Here is a 20,716-nt window from a genome sequence, read left to right on the forward strand (position 1 = left end):
GCTCCCTCTCCCCTTCCATATATTTAATATATTTAGGATTGTTGATACTTCTTGTTCACTAGGTCCAACTGGCATAATGTCATCAATGTAATGGACCTGTGTGATATCTTGTGGAATGGAAATTCAGTCAAGGTCCCTGGGGACTAAGCTATGCCATATGGCTAGAGAGTTAGTGTCCCCCTATGGTAGGACAGTGTGGGTGTGGTACTAACAGTAAAACAAAAACAAACAAAAGCACTTGCAGACCAATAGGCTATAGACCAGGCCAGTAGATGTGTTAATTTGCTCAAGCAATAAATCCTATCTGGAAGAATGCCTGTGATAGGAGTCACCACCTGGTAAGGATGTGATAATTCACTATCGCTCTCCAAGGTTCTGCTTCCTGCACAGGTCACAGAGGTAGGCTTGGTGGAGATGGGGGAATCCCCACCCCTACATCCACCGAGTCTGTGCTGGAGGCACTCGTCTCTGAAATCCCTCCAGGAACGTGGCACTGCTTCTGGTGTACCATCTCCCCTGGCAGAAGCAGTTCCAGAGGCTTCCACCTGTTCCATCCTACTAGTAAATGCCCTCCCCCCACAGCCTGGCCAGCCAATGTGGGCATCCTGCAGGTTGCCAAGTGTGTCTATGCCAATTTTGTTCCTGGAATGGAGGAAATAACCACAGGATGGGTTCAGGAAACCACTTCTCTGGCTTCTCTTTGCTTTTTGTCTACAAATTCCAGTGCCTGTGAAATTCCTTCCAGGTGTTTCTGGGAGTCCCCAGAGAGCCCTTCACACGTGTGTATACCTGAAGCCACACAGCACTTGCCAATTTCCTTTGCTCTGTTCCTGCTCTCCCGGAAGGCTGATGCCCCTCAGCCCAGCTGTTGCTGTGCCTGCCGACTGAGGCTGTTGGTGCTTGGAGACAGTGTGCACTCTGAAGGCCAAGGGCGCCGCATTGGCTCACAGGTGTAACACAACTTCGAATCTCAATGTCACTTACCTGGAGACTAGAGAAACAGCTGCTTCAGGTTTTGCTAGGGAGGGGCTGACAGACACAAGCGTGCTCAGAATCAACCCTCTGCTGTCATGATGTGCCTACTCCACCAACAAAATATTTGCCACTTTAACAAACCTGCCTATCTTCAAGTCAGTTCTTTCCTGGGAAATCTCATGCTTCCTTTTATCTGTCAATCAACTAGATCTGTGTGGACTACAGACTGAGCCATTCTGCAGTTTGTTAGCAAGATAAGCACAGAAATTGTGTCTGGGGCGAAAGTGTGGCTCAGCCGCTTAGGCCACTGCTCCAATTCAAGTCTCAGTTGCGCTGTTTCCAATCCAGCTTCCTGCTAATGCACCTGGGAAAGCACTTGGGTACCTGCCACCCATGTGGAAAACCAGAATGGAATTCTTGGCTTCTGGCTTCTGATTTCTGGTTTCAGCCTGACCCAGTCCTGGCTATTGCAGGTATTTAGGGAGTGAACCAGTGCATGGAAGATATCTGTCTCTTTGTTTCTCTGTGTCTGCTTGTGTGTGTCACTTTTTAAAATAAAGAAATAAACCTTTTAAAAAAGTAAATTTCAAGTGCTTAAAAATGTACAGCAATTTGACATAGTATTTTTATTGAATTTTAGAAAATCCCAGTCTTTTATGATCATAAATTTTTAAAAAAGTTTTATTTGTTTATTTTTATTTTGTTGAACTGCAGAGAGACAGATAGAGAGCATTTATCTGCTGGTTCAGTCCCTGAATGCCCACAGAAGCTAGGACTGGGCCAAGCTGAAGCCAGGAGACAGAAACTCAACTTGGATCCCCCACGCGGGTGGCAGGGACCCAAGTACTTGTGTTGTATCATCTCTGCCTCCCACGGTGCACATTAGCAGGAAACTGGAGTGAAGGCACAGTAGTAGCTGGGACTTGAGCCAGGCACTCCCATATGGGAAGTGGGCATTCCAGGAGGTGACTTAATTGCTGTGCCACTTCTCCTACCCCAAGTGGTACCTTAACCACTGTGCCAAATGCTCACCCCTGTAAATTTTAAGAAAAGAAAACCAGAGATGGCTTGAGGAAACTGACATCACGGCCAGACAGCCTGAATCCATGGAGAGCAGAATAAGGTAGGCTCCAGCCTGGAGCGTTCCTGTGGAGTGGGCTTGGCTAGGAAGAGCTTGGTAAAGACATGGATACACTGCAGAAGATCTGAAGTAGTGGAGGGGAGGGAAATAGAATGGACACTCCCGCTGTCTGCCTGAAGCAACGACAGAGTGTAGCTCCCGAACCTGCACACTCAACACGTACATGAGAGGTCAGGAGAGAGAATCCCAGTCTTTCATGCCACATGAGTGGGAAGAGAAGGGTCCTGCCCCACTGAATATTCTGGTGCCCAGTGGCCTGGACTGGGGGCAGATTCTGCCTAGAGACATGAGCCTTCCCTTCCACAGGTGACTCCAATAGTTCAGGACTATTGCTCCAGTGGGCCAAGATTTTCCCAGGGGAATTTGGAGACGAAGTGTTAATACGTTAGCTGTGTCTTAACAGATACTGCCCTTGTGATAAGCACATGCATGTTAGGAGATAAGGCCTGGCACAGATAACTTGCGTGCTGTCCTCTCACATTCCCCGCTCTGATCTGCCATCAGCACGAAACATCGCCATAGTTTCGGTGGAGAAGCAGCTGGGGGCCCCTGCCCAGGCTCTTCTCAGGAGATGCAATCACAGCCTCTCCACTGAACTGGAGAGCAGGTGCGGCACCTAAGCAGGTCCTAAATACAGAGTACGTTAGGCTATTTGGTAGCTCGCCCATTTCACATGAGAACTCCAGCAAATGGTTTTATTTCCAGCTAATGCATGTTTTATAGCTTCATGTACTTTCCTTTTTTTAACATTTATTTATTTGTTTTCATTTTATTTGAATGGTAGAGAGACACAGACAGGCGTACAGTCAGAGAAAGATCTTGCATCTGCTAGTTCACTCCCCCGGATGACCACGGCAGCTGGGATCTGGCCAGCCAAAGCCAGGATCCAGGGACTCCGTCTCGGTCTCCCACAACAGTGGGAGGGATCCAAGTAGTTGAGCCATCTCCTGCCGACTCCCAAGGTGCACATTAGCAGGAAGCTGGAATGGGAAGCAGCGCTGGGCCTTGAGCACCGGCACTCACTCCAATACAGGACGAGGGTGTCCCAAGTGATGTCTTAACTGACATGCCAAATGTCTGCACCTGTGTGTGTGTGTGTGTTTACAGTATTTACTTACATCATCACATATTTGTTTATTGTCTTTTCCATATTTAATGAAGAATTCCTTGAGGCCCAGAACAACCTCTTCAATTTCAAAGGCTTCATGGCTTAGAGTCTATCTGAAGTACCCTTGCTATCTGTGATATAAGTCAGCTGCAGTTCATTTAAATTACAAATATTAACATGTTTTAATAGCAAAATAGTACATGCACAGCTCCTTTTAATAAACAACTGAAGAATATAAATACACATGTTTTACAAAAAGTAAAAATAACATTACTTAGACTTTGTTTCTGTGAAAACAAAAGGCTGAGTACATCTGGTAAGGATTCATTTGCAACTTCTTCCTTTGCAAACTTGATACAATACATTTTAACCGGACATTTGCTTTATCCCATACAATACAAACATAACAAAGTACATTAAAAACCTTGTTGAAATATACAAAGCCTAATGCAATTTCTGAATCTTAGATGTTTAAATACCAGAAGGAATTTATTTAACAAGCTGCCCTGTGGGGCTGCGAGAGCAGTGTTACATCATAGCGTGGCTCCCTCATCTTGATTTTCTGGCTCTTCACCCATTTTTGTCTCCCTCCAAACTTCTATCTTAAAAAAGCAGGATTATGGCCGGCACCACGGCTCACTAGGCTAATCCTCCGCCTGCGATACCGGCACCCTGGGTTCTAGTCCCGGTTGGGGTGCCGGATTCTGTCTGGGTCGCTCCTCTTCCAGTCCAGCTCTCTGCTGTGGCCCGGGAGTGCAGTGGAGGATGACCCAAGTGTTTGGGCCCTGCACCCGCATGGGAGACCAGGAGAAGCACCTGGCTCCTGGATTCGCATCAGCGCGGTGCGCCGTCCATAGTTGCCATTTGGGGGGTGAGCCAACGGAAAAGGAGACCTTTCTCTCTGTCTCTCTCTCTCACTGTCTAACTCTGCCTGTCAAAAAAAAAAAAAAAAAAAAAAAAAAAAAAAAAGCAAAAACCAACCAACAAACAAAAAGCAGGATTAGTAAAGATCGTAGAAGGGGTTGGCATCTGTTTCTGACCTCTGGACGCCGTATTTCATTCGCCCTGTCTCACTCCTTTGATTCCAGTTTGAAACGGCTGTGTAACACATGATTGTATATTTTATGGAAATTTAGTGTTACTCCATCAACTGGCGACAGAAGTTGCTCTTTAGTAAGGCACGGAGTGCTTAGCCATTTCAGCGCGCCCCTTGGGCCACCCCATTCAGCGCATGCTTGGGAAGCAGTGGTTGTAGCACCCTCTGCTTCTTGAGAAATGCCTCCTGGGCCACTGGAGAGATGTGGCAGGTACCAGTGCCCCAGCAGTGCCCCACCGTAATAAGAGCTACAAGCTATCTGCTGCTTCCTTACCCTTCCTCAATTTCTTTTTTGAACTCTTCAAAAACAACACTTCCCCTAAATGCTCAAAGACGATGTTTTCAAACTGTACCCTTGTTGATGTCAATCCCTACTAACCACCCATAGGACATTTAGTTCTCATAGCTTTAACCTAAGTGAATGGCCCACTAGATTCCTGAGCCTTGTAAAAAGAGAAAATCAATCCTGCGAACACTTTCTATTTTAGCTTTGGAACCTGTTTTTTTGTTTGTTTTTGTTTTGTTTTGTTTGTATAAAGAAAAAAAGAAAGCAAAACACACCCCCCTCCTTGAAAACCTTTTGATGTTTGCTTTCTCAAGGGACTCACAGGGAAGCGGCCGAAGCCGGCTGCATCCTGCTGCCTGGAATTCTGCACAAGCTGGGCGCCAGGGCGCTGACCTTGAGGCACCCTGGAACTGCAGGCCACGGGTGCCGACCAGTTGGCGACCACAAAAGCGCTTTCTCTTACATGGCGGCATGTGCTCAGAGGGGGCAGGCCTGGGAGTGGAGGTTGAACCCGTTTCTATCAGCACAAGGATTTCCTCACTAGTCGTAAGGAGGTGGCCGCGTCTGGCAGAGGCAGCAGTTTGCAGGGAGTCAGCCGACGTGGGATGCGGGTCCCGATCAGAATCTGCTTCGGATTTGTTTTGAAGAGGGAATCCTGAGTCCGCTCTCGCGGGGAGGCTGCCACAGAGGGATCACAGCACCAGGGAGCATTCGCCTGCGCTCCGGGGCCGGGCAGTCCTTGGCGAGAAAGCTCTATTTAAAGATGAAGGACCGAGAGCGAATGGTACCATCTCTTTGGTCGAGCTGTTTTCTGATTTGTGACTGCAATAAAACACACACACGCAGGTATTTGTGATTGAGTGCATCTACAATAACAAACCCTGACTTTTAATAAATACTGAAATAAATATTAAAGAAGACATGCCAACTTCTAAGTAGCCGCACAGCTCGAAATGATGCCCCCTTGCAAGTTTTAATATGGTTTTCTGTATGTTTCTCAGGAGGTATGTTGTAAAGTGGTTGCTTTGAACTAACACATACAACTATCCATCACACAATATTATTCAATGAATCAAAGGAGGACATAGATATCAAAGTATTGATATGGGCACAAGTTCATAATAGTTTGTGAAGTGGAGTGAGAAGGAAAGAACATTAGAGAATGATTAAATTTTGGCTTTAAATATTTTCTTGCACAGGGAGAAGGCTAAAAGATATATTTTATCTTAATTTTTCTACAATGATTATGTGTCCCTTGCATAATTACAAAATATAAAGATATTTATTCCTATCTGAACAAAGGTTTTATATGGCAAAATATTTCCCAAAATATTTTGTCACTGAATATCAAATACTTTGGAAAAAGTTTAAAATCAGTGCAGTATTTCTTTAGATTTCTAATTCAAAATAAAACCAAGAGCAAAAGTTCCAGAATCTAGAAAGAAGTATTCAACAAGAGTCTTGGTTTTGTGCGTATATCAGATAATTTCACAACAAATAATTAGGCAAAATAGTTTACTTTTTGAAAATATCAAGGTTTCAAGATTGCATTTACAGAAAATTTTGGTAAGCTTTGAGGTATCGTTCTTGGTTAACAGCTCATGCAAAAAGTGTATGAGAATGTCAGCTTTATATAAATGCCCCATTTTCTCCCAGGAAGTATTTAGAAAGCAGGTAAAATAAACTGCCTTTTGTCCCTGGCCTGCACAGAGCGACACACAGGAACCTAAGTTCCTCTAGCAAACTCCCTGCTCTGACAATTTAAAAAGCTCTTCAGTGAGAGAACTATGTCAGCATTACTCTGTGAAATCTACGGTCCCAAATGTCTGCTCCAGACAAGACAGGACTAACTTGTATACCTTAAAGGAAGAGTTAAGGGGTCGGTGCTGTGGCGTAGCAGGCGAGGCTGCCACCCACCGTGCCAGCAGCACAGATGGGTGCAGGTTCCAGTTGCTCCACTTCTGATCCAGCTCCCTGTTCATACTCTTGGGAAAGCAGGGGAGGACAGCCCAAGAGCTTGGGTCGCTGCACTCACGTGGGAGACCTGGAACAAGCTCCTGGCTCCTGACTTTGGATCAGCCCAAATGGATGCAGCCATGTGGGGAGTGAACCAGCAATAGAAGATCTCTCTCTCTCTCTCTGTCTCTGTCTCTGTGTGTTTAACTTTGCCCTTCAAATAATAAATAAACAAATCTTAAAAAAAAAAAAAAGAGAGAAGACTTAAGGCCAGGCCTGGGGCTAAGGCTCTAGGGCTGAGACCCAAATACGTCTCCATCCTTTCCTTTTCACAGCCATGTCTCCATCTCTTCTCAACTCCTAGAGGAACGAGCAGTCTGTTCCAGAAGCGCACAAGCGTCTCTCTGATTCTTGGGCATCATCTGACTCAACAGAACTAAGCTTAATAAAATCATCACCACGTTATTTCTCAGGGCTAGGCATCAACTCACCAGCTTCCAGCGTAATATCTTGATCCATTCATCCGCTTCCACTCCCGTCTTTGCACAGAGATAAAACGTCCTGAATGGAAACACTAGGCTGGGAAGGCAAAAGAAGGCATGTAAGACACTCCAGATGGTTGGTGGCACACATCACTAGTTACGCATTAATTAGAATAGTCCATGGGAAAAATAATAAAGAGTTTAGGTAATGGATGGATTGGTATATATGGAACTATTTCTGTCAGCAACCTGCAGAAATATTGAGGAAGTTATGGATTCTTCTTACTATTGACAGGTCAGATTAATATTCTCTAATGAGACTTCAAAGAAGAACAAAACAATCCAGGATGCCTCAGAACCTTCCGCTGTGTGTGTGTGTTGGGCTGAATCCAGTGCTTCTGTGTTTATTCAGCTGATCTCTCAAATGACTCAGACCCTGTGCTATGAGCCCCGGAATAAGCCCGACCCGTAGGGTTTGCTGAATGAACTAACTCAGTTGGGCTACTTTGCTTCCATGAGGGTCCCTGCAGCAGGAGGATGTAGTCAGTTTTGAGTATTTAGGACAGGAAACACAGGCAGTACAACTCCTCAGCAGGGACTGTGCCCGGCTCTGGCCATGACTTACTCTGCTGGAGGACAGATGAACTTTCCCCATGGCATGAATGAACAGTAGTCTTTCTTGCCTTTTTTTTTTTTTTAAGATTTTATTTATTTATTTGAGAGGTAGAGTTACAGACAGTGAGAGGGAGAGACAGAGAGAAAGGTCTGCCTTCCATTGGTTCACTCCCCAAATGGTCACAATGGCCTGAGCTGCGCCGATCTGAAGCCAGGAGCCAGGCACTTCTTTCTGGTCTCCTACATGGGTGCAGGGGCCCAAGGACTTGGGCCATCCTCCACTGCTTTCTCAGGCCATAGCAGAGAGCTGGACTGGAAGAGGAGAAGCCGGGACTCGAACCGGCACCCATATGGGATGCCGGCGCCGCAGGCGAAGGATTAACCTACTGTCCCATGGTGCTGGCCCCAGCAGTTCTTCTGACTGTCTCTGAGTATATATATTTGGCTAAAATCATGTGAATGACAACTTTTATCTTGCTCTTTCTTTCTCTTTGTACTGCCATTTGAGAAGCAAAGGCTAAAAACATTTTTCCTTTTGTGTTGGTGGTGGGAGAAGCCTTGAATTGAAATTCAGAAACGTCTCTATATCCTACATCTTAAACAGAATATATTGTTGAAGCCAGTGGACAATGTTGACTTCATAAGACGGAAGTTCCTGTGTGCAGCAGGTAGAACCCTGGTGGGATGCCCAACTGAGGGGTGAGTGGGCTGCGGTAGGGGGCGTCGTGCACACAGTGCATAAAGCTAGTGTCTAATCATTCTTGTTTTGTATTCCCTGTGGGAGACATTATTAGTTGCCTTTTCTTCTTGCTAACAGAGCCTCAGGCAATAAGTCCTAATTAGTTTATGCCAATTATGATGATACTATCAATGTCTCTAGTCTCCTACTTGGCTGTGGATGGCCAAGGCACCGCATCGTGGCCAATGAGCATTAAAGGGCAAATTGATGGGTGAGCACCTGCGGACATGCTGGCTTTTCTGAGGTAATGGGATGGCAAGGCTGATACCACCCCTAATGGCTTTCTCTGTGCCTTACATGGAAGCCTGAGACCTAAGGTTGGAAGAGCCACTTGGGTCCTGAGATGGCTAGCAGGAGGAAAGGCCAAGTGAAATGCAGAGATAGTGGGCCTGCCCCTGTCCACATGGTGACCTGCCACTCAAGTTGTTTGTTATAATAGAAAAACATACCCCCGCCAGCTCACATGGCACCTCTATGTGGATTTAAAAAAGAAATCCATTGTTGGCTGATATTATAGCATCAATGTTAATTTTATCAGGTGTAATAGTAGCATTGTAGTAGTATAGGTTATATTTCTATTCGTAGGAGAAACACACTCAAGTCTTTAGGGTGCCATGGTGTCTGCAGCTTCACTGGTTCAAAAAAAAATGGTACATAGAGATCAAGCAAACATGGCAAAACATTAATGATTGATGCATCTAGGTCAAGGGTATGCTTGAAAAATTTAAAAAGTTACAGGGCAGGCATTGGACTCAGTGGTTAAGATGCTCGTATCCCATAACAAAGTGCCTGGGTTCAATGCCTACCTCTGGCTCCTCACTCCAGCTTCCTGCTAAGGCAGACCTTGGGAGGCAGTGGTGATGGCTCCGGTAACTCTGTGCCTGCCACCCACAGGGGAGGCCTGGCCCCCAGGCATCTGAGGAGTGAACCGGCAGATGGTATGCCCCTCTCCATCCCTGTCTGCCTCCTCCTCTCCCACTGTCTGTCAGGAGTGATCATGATGATTGGGAGTGATACGAAAACTCGAGAGCAAAAGAAATAAAGTGAAGATCCCCTTTTGTGTGTCATTTTTTTTTTTTTTCCTTGACAGGCAGAGTAGATAGTGAGAGAGAAAGACAGAGAGAAAGGTCTTCCTTTTCCGTTGGTTCACCCTCCAATGGCCGCAGTGGCCAGCGCGGTGCGGCCAGCGCACCGCGCTGATCCGAAGGCAGGAGCTGGGTACTTATCCTGGTCTCCCATGGGGTGCAGGGCCCAAGCACTTGGGCCATCCTCCACTGCACTCCCGGGCCACAGCAGAGAGCTGACCTGGAAGAGGGGCAACCGGGACAGAATCTGGCGCCCCGACTGGGACTAGAACCTGGTGTGCCGGCACTGCAAGGCGGAGGATTAGCCTAGTGAGCCGCGGCGCCAGCTGTGTGTCATTCTTGTACAGTGCACAGCCTGAACACAGCTGGCCTGCCTCTATGCTTAAGCCACTTTACTTAAGGTATAATGATAGACTCAGATGAAAGCACCCCTAACATGTAGGCCCTGTGTGATGGTGGTTAAAAGCACATCCTTCAAATCCCTACATGTATAGACATTTAGACATAGATTTTTATTCCTTAGCTAAAGGAAGTGTGTGGTAAGATGTTTTAAATGCATTTCCTTTATACATATGGATATAGAAACAACAACAATGACAACTTACCAAAAACAGTTTACCCTTTCCTGTGAATAATCAAATTGTACAGCTGAACATTCCTTTAGGTCTAGGATCCGAATTGGGTCTGATGACTTTAAAAAGAAAATCACAAGGCAACGTATGTCATTAAAGAACCACGCAAATTTGCCGACCGCTTGTTCCCACCATGTGTAACTCAGCCGTCAATTCCTTTCACCATGAGGACTGATCACAGGAAAGCCTCATCAAGGGAGGCCATGCACCTGTAATTTTTGGATTAGCCTTTCATGAAACTGGGCATTCAGAAGAGATTATCAGGGCCGGCATTGTGGTGTAGCGGGTAAAGCTGCCACGTGCAACACCAGCCTCCCATATGGGCATCAGTTCATGTCCCACCTGCTCTACTTCTGATCCAGCTGCCTGCTAATGGCCTGGAGAAAGCAGTGGAAGATGGCCCAAGTTCTTGGGCCCCTGTCACCCACGTGGGAGAGCCAGACGAAGCTCCTGGCTTTGGCCTGGCCCAGTGCTGGCCGTTGCAACAACCTGGGGAGTGAACCCACAGATGGAAGATCTCTCTTCTTCTGTCTCTCCCTATCTCTCTGTAATTCTGACTTTCAAATAAATAGATTGTTTTCATCCATTTACATTTGGAGGAGATGAACTTTAGTACATGCATAGAAGTCATATTTCTCTCATCTCTTGAAACTGTACTTTCTCAGATATTTTATACAAGGAAAGCAGCAAGAAATGGAATGATTTTAAGTTGACTGAGCAAAGTGGGCATATTTTGAATAAAGAGGGAAATTGCTGCAACGGCGATGACTAACTACGGCATGAGAACAATCCCGTCTCCCCAGACAGAAGGCAGCCAGTGCCCCTGGAGCTGAACGTCAGCCAGACCCTGATCCATGTGAGAGCACTCTGCCTTCTCGGCGGTTAGGGATCACACGGGCAGCCACTGGCTGGGTTTGGAGTGGACAGAGGAGGTTTGCAGGGATTTTAACGATAGATGTGTCTTTTATCTAGACAGCTATCTCTGCAGAGGAAATGCTTTATCACGCCTCTCACCATCTGGTCCTTGAAGTACTTCAGTTCATTCCTGTGTAAAGTGAACCATCTTGTTTTCCAGGTCTGAGAAACAAAACAAAACACACAGGTTTAAGACACAGGAATCCAGTATTTGAACTAAATGATTAACATTCTTCTAAAAGTATCTGAAAGATAAGATATAATAATCCAGAAAAATATTGTGTCATTTCTAAGGAAAAAAATTTTAAAATAGATACAAAATTTGACTTCACGGGGCCACTGTCATGGCACAGTTAGGGTAAAGCTGCCGCCTGAGATGCCAGCATCCCATATGGGTGCTGGTCTGTATCCTGGCTGCTTCCCTGCTGTCCAGCTCCCTGCTAATGGCCTGGGAAGGCAGCAGAAGGCCCAAGGGTTTGTGTTCTTACCACACATGTGGGATACCCAGAAGAAGCTCCTGACTCCTGGCTTCAACCTGGCTCAGCTCTGGTCATTGTGGCCACTTGGGGAGTGAAGCAGTGTATGGAAGACCTCTCTCTCTCTCTCTCTCTGACTTTCAAATAAATAATCCAAATCCTTTTTTTTTTTTTAAAAAAAGGGGTGATTCTATTCATTAAGTTCTGATGAAGAAGAGATGTTAGCATTCCTATTACAAATATGCAAGTGATTTGTAATAAACCACTACATTTCCATCTTATTAACTCTACAATAAAAATAGGTGTCATTTTTGAACACCTACTATGAGCTATATACTATGCATAGAAGTTTATAGACATTATAACCAGTCCTCATAAAACAATATCAAATATTACTGATCTCGTCTTTGTAAGATGAGCAAATTGAGGGGTAGGACCTCAACTATATTCTAAACTTTGTCTAGGAATTCCATAGAATTTGTGGCAAAAACTGGTGCTGCCCACTGCCACATGAGCTGCTGACAGAACCCTCATCCATCCTGGGTGCTTGTGTGCCCCACGAGCAGTTGAAAGAAGTAACAGGGGCTAGCGCTGTACACAGTGAGTTAAGGCACTGCTTGTTACACTGGTTCCCATAATGGAGTGCCGGTTGAAGTCCCTGATACTCTGCTTCCAACCCAGTTCCCTGTTAATGCTCTTGGGAAAGCAGTGGAAGACAGCCCAGGTGCGTGGGCCCCTGCCACCCGTGTGGGAGACCTGGATGGAGTTCTTGGCTCCTGCCTTTGACCTGGCCAGACCTAGCTGTTGTGGGCATTTGGGAGAGTGAACCAGCAGATGGAAGATCTCTCTTTCTTTCTCTGTCTCTCTGCCTTTCAAATAAGTAAATAAGGATTTTTTTAAAAGATTTTTTTATTTATTTGAAAGTCAGAGTTGCACAGAGAGAGGAGAGGCAGAGAGAGAGAGAGGTCTTCCATCTGATGGTTCACTCCTCAATTGGCTGCAACAGCCAGAGCTGTGCCTATCCAAAGCCAAGAGCCAGGAGCTGCTTCTGGGTCTCCCACGTGGGTGCAGGGGCCCAAGGACTTGGGCCATCTTCTACTGCTCTCCCAGGCCATAGCAGAGAGCTGGATCGGAAGTGGAGCAGCCGGGTCTCAAACCGGCGCCCATATGGGATACCGGTACTTCAGGCCAGGGTGTTAACCCACTGCACCATAGTGCTGGCCCTATAAATAAAGATCTTTTTAAAGAAGGAAGTAACAGTGGATTTAAAAACACAGATGTTCTTTGAACATGAAATTCCCTCAGGAAACACCCAGTCTAGTAGGGACACAAATGACTAAATATTTAGGTTGAATTCAACCTTCCAGGAAGGTCTTTTTGATACATTGAAATGAAACAGAGCAACTGGAAAAGTACGATCACACCAACGGGAGATACACAGATACCATGGGTTTTAAAGTCCCAAGCTGTGTTCTCTTCCGGATTTTGTAACAATTTCTTTAATGCCAGGGATGTTTTTGGTCTACCTTTAAGTAAACAGGTTATACAATGTTGACATCTTTGTTTAAAAAAAAAAAAAAAAAAGAAATGTTCTAGAGTTAACCTGCTACCTTCACCCTCAGCCATTCCATGAAAAGAACTGTGTTTGCCTTTTTTTTTTTTAAAGATTTATTTGTTTTATTTGAAAGGCAGTTACAGAGAGAAGGAGAGAGAGAGAGACAGAGGCGGAGAGAGAGAGACAGAGACAGAGAGAGACAGAGACAGAGAGAGACAGAGAGGTCCTCTATCTGCTGGTTCACTCCCCAGATGGCTCAAACAGCCAGAGCTGAGCTGCTCTGAAGCCAGGAGCCAGGAGCTTCTTCCGGGTCTCCCATGCGGGTGCAGGGGCCCAAGGACTTGGACTATCTTTTACTGCTTTCCCGGGCTACAACAGAGAGCCAGATTGGAAGAGGAGCAGCCAAGTCTCGAACCGGCACTCATACGGGATGCAGGCACTGCAGGCAGCAGCTTTACCCACCACACCACAGTGCTGGGCCCCAGGATTGTGCTTTCTTGACCATTAACTTCAGGCTACTCTTACATGCCTTTGCCACAGAAAAGCCAAGCCACTGTCCAGAATTTCATTGAATAAGTCATGAAAATAAACTCTTGAAACAGGTAAATGTTACAAGCAGGTCAAAATGAGCAGGCAATTACACTTAAAAAAAAAAAAATAAGAGAACTGTCAGAATGATGCAAGATGCCTGATGCACTCTCCTTTGTGGCTGGTCTGCCTTACCTTCACCAGGCCGCCCTGTTTGGTGAGGTAGCCTTCTTTGGTGCCCAGCTGAAAAACACAAAACAACAACACAGAAGTGAAGCCCCAAACCGCCAGAGCATGATGTTCCTCTTCCTATTTCTGGACGCCTGGAAATGAAACAAGTTTGCCTTTGATCTTTAACTGATCACCTTTCATTCTTCACCCAGCTACTTGAAAACCGTCCATGTGCGGGGAGAGACTGTTTTCAGACTGGATCACCTGCTGTAACTCTGTAGCAAGGGGCAGCCAACGGAAAGGCTGTCTATCTCCAAGCTAGCAATGTGCAAACAGTAAACCACATCATTTCACTTAGAAAAGTCAGTGTCTGTCAGTTTGTCATGTGAAACCCAGCTGCTTGGAATACTTCAGGGGTATTAGCACATAAACATGCACACAGACACACACACACACAACCACAGTCAATACATTTGGGAAGCTGAATTGAAAAAAGTAAAAAGATTTCTTTACTTCAGGGCTCCCCCAGAGTCTGTATTATGCTAATATTCTTTGTAAATTTCTAAAAATTTTTAATTTATTTATTTGTTTGAGATGGAGAGATGGTGGTGTGAGACGTTGTGGGTTGTGGGGAGGGGGAGAAAGGTGGGAGGGAGAAAGAGAGTTCCTATCTGCTCATTCACTTCCTAAATGCCAGGAGTGGGCTCAACCAAAGCCAGTAGCCAGAAACTCAGTCCAGGTCTCCCACATGGGGGGCAGGACCTCACCTGCTTGAGCCGTAACCGCCTGCCTCCCAGGGTCTGCAGTAGCAGGATGCCAGAGTCAGGAGCTGGAGCCGGGCACTGACCCCAGGCACTGATGTGGCACCCGGGCATCTCGGCTGGCATCTGAACTGCCAGGCTACGTGCCCACACCCCCCTTTGTGAAGTTTTAAGAGAGAACCTTAGCAATGGAATTTCCACATTTTCAACTTTCATTTTGTCACATAATTCCTCTTCCCACATTAGCCCCCCGCCAACCCTCTCCCTGCTTCCCTCTTCACCCCACCCCCACCTTTTGTAGACCCTCTCTTGAGATCCATATTCTATGAAACGGACTTTCAGATGTGCAGATTTACTTCTCTGATTTATCCAAAAGGGATTTGAAATGAGAATGAGTTATTTCTTCTAACTCACATATCACTAATTTAGGGGTAACCACAATATTGCACACGTAGCTAGCAGAATGATAGGGAACTTGTGTGAACAGGATCTGCATAAGACAAGGACCCTATAGTGAAGAAATGTACACTTTCACACATTTATGAAGAAATTGAACCTGGTAGTCTTTTGTTTTAGTACTCGGTCACAGTAAGTCTTGTAAGGAAAAAAAAAAAAGAACTGGAAAAGGACTTGATTGACATCATGGTTCTTTCCATGGGAGTTTCCAGGGTATTTTTTCCTGAAGTGGAGTCTATAAAAAAAAAAACAAGAAGAAGAAGAAGAAGAAAAACCACCACTCCAGTAAAAAGAGTTTAGGCAAGAAGTAATATGCAACAAGTTCTTTAGAAATTGAAATTCTTTTGACAAAAAAGCAAAGGAGAACTTCTCTGGTGCTTACTTAAGTTATCAATATTAGTGAATTTGATGTCACATAGTCAATTCACTTTAGTTTCATGTTAAAGAAATTGAAGTGACTGATTAGATATTATGAAAATGACAAAAAATAACATTTTGTATTGTTGCAGGTTAAATAATTATGGGAAACTGGTTATATCAAAGACTTTGATAGAATTAGCCATTGAACTCAAACTAATGAATAACACTGCTCACTTGATCTTACCTCCATCCAAAGAATATACCAGAAGTCTGATGTTTTTCTAAGATTTTAGTGAATGAAAGGCTGCACAAGGAAACCTCAAGGTGTTAATTTTATTCAGGATGTAAGAGTTGAAATAATATATTTTTTAAAAGATTTATTTATTTATTTGAAAAGCAGAGCTACAGAGAGACAGAAGGAGAGGAGGAGAGATCTTCAATCTGCTGGTTCACTTTCCAAATGGCTGCAACACCCAGGTCTGGACCAACTGAAGCCAGGAGCCAGGAGCTCCTTCCAGGTCTCCCACATGGGTGCAAGGGCCCATGGGCCATCCTCTGTTTCTTTTCCAGGCATGTTAGCAGGAAGTTGGATCAGAAGTGGAACAGCTAGCACTTGAACTGGGATGCTAATGTTGCAGGCTGTGGCTTAACCCTCTGTGTCACAGAGCCAGCCCCATAAAATAATATTTTTACAGATTTCTTTATTTATTTGAAAGGCAAAGCAATAGCAATAGAGTTAGAGGGGCTGGTGCTGTGGTGCAGTGGGTTAAAGCCCCAGCCTGCAGCGCCGGCATCCCATAGGGGCACTGGTTCGAGTCCTGGCTGCTCCTCTTCCAATCCAACTCTGCTGTGGCCTGGAAAGCAGTAGAAGATGGCCCAACTCCTTGGGCCCCTGCACCTGTGTGGGAAACCTGGAGGAAGCTCCTGGCTCCTGGCTTCAGATCAGCTCAGCTCTGACTGTTGTGGTCATTTGGGGAGTGAACCAGTGGAATGGAAGACCTCTCTCTTTCTCTCTGACTCTACCTCAGTCTGTTACTCTGTCTTTCAAATAAATAAAATAAATCCTTAAAAAAGAAAGAATCAGAGAGAGAGAGAGAGAGAGAGAGAGAGATACCTTCTAATCTTCTATCCACTGGTTCACTTCCAAAAGGGCCACATTAGTGGGGACTGGGCCAGGCCAATGCCAGGGCCATGGAACTTTCTCTTCCAGGTCTCCCACATAGGTGTCAGGGACCCAAGCACTTGAGCCATCTGCTTCCTCCCAGTATATACTAGCAGAGGCCGGATTGGAAACAGAGGAGCTGGGGCTTGAACCAGCACTCTGATATGGGATGTGGGCATCCCAAGTGTTGGCTTTATCTGTGCTACAGTGCTTCATAGCAAATTTATCTTTTAAAAAATCTATAATCCATAACAGGAAAGATATTTAGAGGAATTTAAAATTGGAAACAACCTTAGTGGTTAAAAATAAAGGATTAAAGGGCCAGTGTTGTAGCACAGTGGATTCAGCCACTGCTTATGACACTGACATCCCATATCAGAGCACTGGTTTGAGTCCGGGCTGTTCCACTTCTGATCCATCTCCCTGCTCATGTGCCTGGAAAGCAATGGAAAATGGCCCAAGTCATTGGGGTCCTGCCACACACGTGGGAGACATAGATAGAGTTCCAGGCTCCTGGCTTTAGCCTGGCCCAGCCCTAGCCAAGGCAGCCATTTGAGGAGTGAACCAGTGGATGAAAGATGATAGCTCTCTCTCTCTCTCTTGCTTTGCCTTTCAAATAATTTTTTTTAAAAAAGGCTCAATGGCTCTGTTATAGACAAATACGTAAATAAATAAATAAATAGTCCCTTCCTGCCATCCTACCTACTTACCAGCTGCCTGACTTAAATGTAGTTGATAGCCATCAGGTGTGAAGCTAGATGAGTATCTGTGGGGCCAGATGCTGTGGCATAGTGGGCAAAGCTGCCACTTGCAGTCCTGGCTGCTCCAATTCCAATCCAGCTCCCTGCTAGTACACCTGGGAAAGCAACAGAGGGCAGTCCAGGTCCTTGGTCCACTGCACCCATGTGAGGGACTAGGAGGAAGTTCCTGGCTCCTGGCTTCAGATCAGCCCAACTCTGCTATCTGGGGAGCGAGCCAGCAGATGGAAGATTTCTCTCCCTCTCCCCTCCCCCCACCCCCATCTTGCCTCTCTGTAACTTTGCCTTTCAATAAATAAATAAATAAGTAAATGCTTTTTAAAAAAGATATCTGTGTGTCTGAAGACCTGCTTGCACTTTCACACAGGGTGGTGAAGCCCTAGCGGGGGATGGGGGGGGGGGCTCTGTATGGATGATGTGGCAATGGTGGTGGCAGCAGCTTACTGTGGTAGTGAAGCCTGGTAGGACACAGAGGGCTTCTACTCAACGGAGTGGAGGAGGTGACCAGCGTACACTTTCAAGGCCAAGTCAGGCTAGATGGGTGTTAGCACTGACAGCATGGGTAGCAGTGGCTTGGGACTGATGTTGGAGCATGAGTTGGATGATCAGAATGTTGGGGATAGGATGGTGGATGGTATGAACAGTGATTGAAAATTGCTTACATTCAGTTGATCATATCATGAAATAAGTAAGTGTATTGAGGGTAGTGCAGCCCACATTCCTCACCCTGAAGAAGGGAGTTACAAATAAGAAAAGAAAAAGACATAAGCATGAGCCTCGAGTACCAGATTAGGATTGGAGGTATTGAGTGAACGTATGGATGGAGAGACGGCTAGACACAGATGGACAGGCAGATGGCAGACAGAGGTAGGTAGATAGATGGATATAGAGATGACAGATGAGAGATAAAAGTATGTATGTGTATGTGTGTATGCAAGTATACAAAATTTCCCCTGCTCTGTTGTAGTGAGCACACAGTAAGTACTCAGAATACTCAGATGTTACCCCCGAGTTTCACTCCACTTTTTCTATGACATATTACCATCTGGTATTGTATTATTATGTTGTTATTGTCTGTGACCTTCCTCACCCAAAATGAGGCTTCAATGATGGGAGAGCTTGTGCCTATTTTACTCTCAAACACCCAGTGCTTAAAACAGTGCTGGATGTAGTGTAGGCACTTAAAAATATCCATACAATACATGAGTTTAGTTAAATTAATCATGGTCAGGAACCCCATGCATTGCTGTTTATTAAAAGTGTAAATAGCAATTTCCCCAAAAAGTGACTGCCAGAGGATGCTAAACAGTTTTGCGCAATCATCTATATTTCTGGGCAATAGGGCATCTTTCATTTTCACTTCAAGCAAGTTCTTTTTTCCTATAAACAGCACTTAATTCTCTTCCTCCACTGGTAGACCTTATGAAAGAACCACATCCCCAAAAGACAAAACAGACGGTTGAAGACGGTTGAAAAACTTCAGTGTTCACACGTTGGAGATGGAGGTGCAGCACCATGTGGCCGTTTGGGGTGCTCAGAGAAGGCTGGGAGTTCTTGCATTAGGAAGGGAAAGGAGCATTTCAAACAGATCAGAACTCTCTTCCCCAGCCTTGCTGGCACAATCAGCAAGCATTCCATAGTGAGGAGTAAGGAGAGACATTTCAGAATCTGCTGGAAAGCTTTTTTTAAAAAGGTTAAGTTTAATCCCTGATGAACATAGATGCAAAAATCCTCAATAAAATTCTGGCCAATAGAATGCAACAACACATCAGAAAGAGATCATCCACCCAGACCAAGTGGGATTTATCCCTGGTATGCAGGGATGGTTCGATGTTCGCAACTCAATCAATGTGATACACCACATTAACAAACTGCAAAAGAAAAACCATATGATTATCTCAATAGATGCAGAGAAAGCATTTGATAAAATACAACACCCTTTCATGATGAAAACTCTAAGCAAACTGGGTATGGAAGGAACATTCATCAATACAATCAAAGCAATTCATGAAAAACCCACGGCCAGCATCCTATTGAATGGGGGAAAAGTTGAAAGCATTTCCACTGAGATCTGGTACCAGGCAGGGATGCCCACTCTCACCACTGCTATTCAATATAGTTCTGGAAGTTTTAGCCAGAGCCATTAGGCAAGAAAAAGAAATTAAAGGCATACAAATTGGGAAGGAAGAACTCAAACTATCCCTCTTTGCAGATGATATGATTCTTTATTTAGGGGATCCAAAGAACTCTACTAAAAGACTATTGGAACTCATAGAAGAGTTTGGCAAAGTAGCAGGATATAAAATCAATGCACAAAAATCAACAGCCTTTGTTTACACAGGCATTGCCACGACTGAGAAAGAACTGTTAAGATCAATCCCATTCACCATAGCTACAAAAACAATCAAATACCTTGGAGAAGACTTAACCAAGGACATTAAAGATCTCTATGATGAGAATTACAAAACCTTAAAGAAAGAAATAGAAGAGCATACCAAAAAATGGAAAAATCTTCCATGCTCATGGATTGGAAGAATCAATATCATCAAAATGTCCATTCTCCCAAAAGCAATTTATAGATTCAATGCAATACCAATCAAAATACCAAAGACATTCTTCTCAGATCTGGCAAAAATGATGCTGAAATTCATATGGAGGCACAGGAGACCTCAAATAGCTAAAGCAATCTTGTACAACAAAAACAAAGCAGGAAGCATCACAATACCAGATTTCAGGACATACCAGAGGGCAGTTATAATCAAAACAGCATGGTACTGGTACAGAAAGAGATAGATAGACCAATGGAACAGAATTGAAACACCAGAAATCAACCCAAACATTTACAGCCAACTTATATTTGATCAAGGATCTAAAACCAATTCCTGGAGCAAAGACAGTTTATTCAACAAATGGTGCTGGGAAAACTGGATTTCCATGTGCAGAAGCATGAAGTAAGACCCCTACCTTACACCTTACACAAAAATCCACTCAACGTGGATTAAAGACCTAAATCTACGACCCGACACCATCAAATTATTAGAGAACATTGGAGAAACACTGCAAAATATAGGCACAGGCAAATACTTTTTGGAAAAGACCCTGGAGGCACAGGCAGTCAAAGCCAAAGTTAACATTTGGGATTACATCAAATTGAGAAGTTTCTGTACTGCAAAAGAAACAGTCAGGAAAGTGAAGAGGAAACCAACAGAATGGGAAAAAATATTTGCAAACTATGCAACAGATAAAGGGTTAATAACCAGAATCTACAAAGAGATCAAGAAACTCTACAACAACAAAACAAACAACCCACTTAAGAGATGGGCCAAGAACCTCAATAGACATTTTACAAAAGAGGAAATCCAAATGGCCAACAGACACATGAAAAAATGTTCAGGATCCCTAGCAATCAAGGAAATGCAAATCAAAACCACAATGAGGTTTCACCTCACCCCGGTTAGA

General features: G+C 44.7%; 1 protein-coding gene across 2 annotated transcripts in view; it reads right to left on the bottom strand.

Moving 5' to 3' along the window:
• Positions 1–3,381: 3,381 nt before the first annotated feature.
• DAPP1 (dual adaptor of phosphotyrosine and 3-phosphoinositides 1) overlaps positions 3,382–20,716 on the bottom strand; it is a 56,856-nt gene continuing 39,521 nt past the window's right edge. For both annotated transcript variants that reach the window (XM_002716954.5, XM_070047834.1), the window contains 5 exons: positions 13,785–13,832; positions 11,130–11,192; positions 10,089–10,174; positions 7,054–7,141; positions 3,382–5,428 (listed from right to left, as the gene is read on the bottom strand). In XM_002716954.5, the coding sequence (XP_002717000.1) occupies positions 5,360–5,428; positions 7,054–7,141; positions 10,089–10,174; positions 11,130–11,192; positions 13,785–13,832 (354 nt within the window). In that variant the 3' untranslated portion in view covers positions 3,382–5,359. The remainder of the gene's footprint in view (positions 5,429–7,053; positions 7,142–10,088; positions 10,175–11,129; positions 11,193–13,784; positions 13,833–20,716) is intronic.

Source organism: Oryctolagus cuniculus, chromosome 8 (assembly GCF_964237555.1).
Source record: "Oryctolagus cuniculus chromosome 8, mOryCun1.1, whole genome shotgun sequence".
Taxonomy (NCBI): Eukaryota; Metazoa; Chordata; class Mammalia; order Lagomorpha; family Leporidae; genus Oryctolagus; species Oryctolagus cuniculus.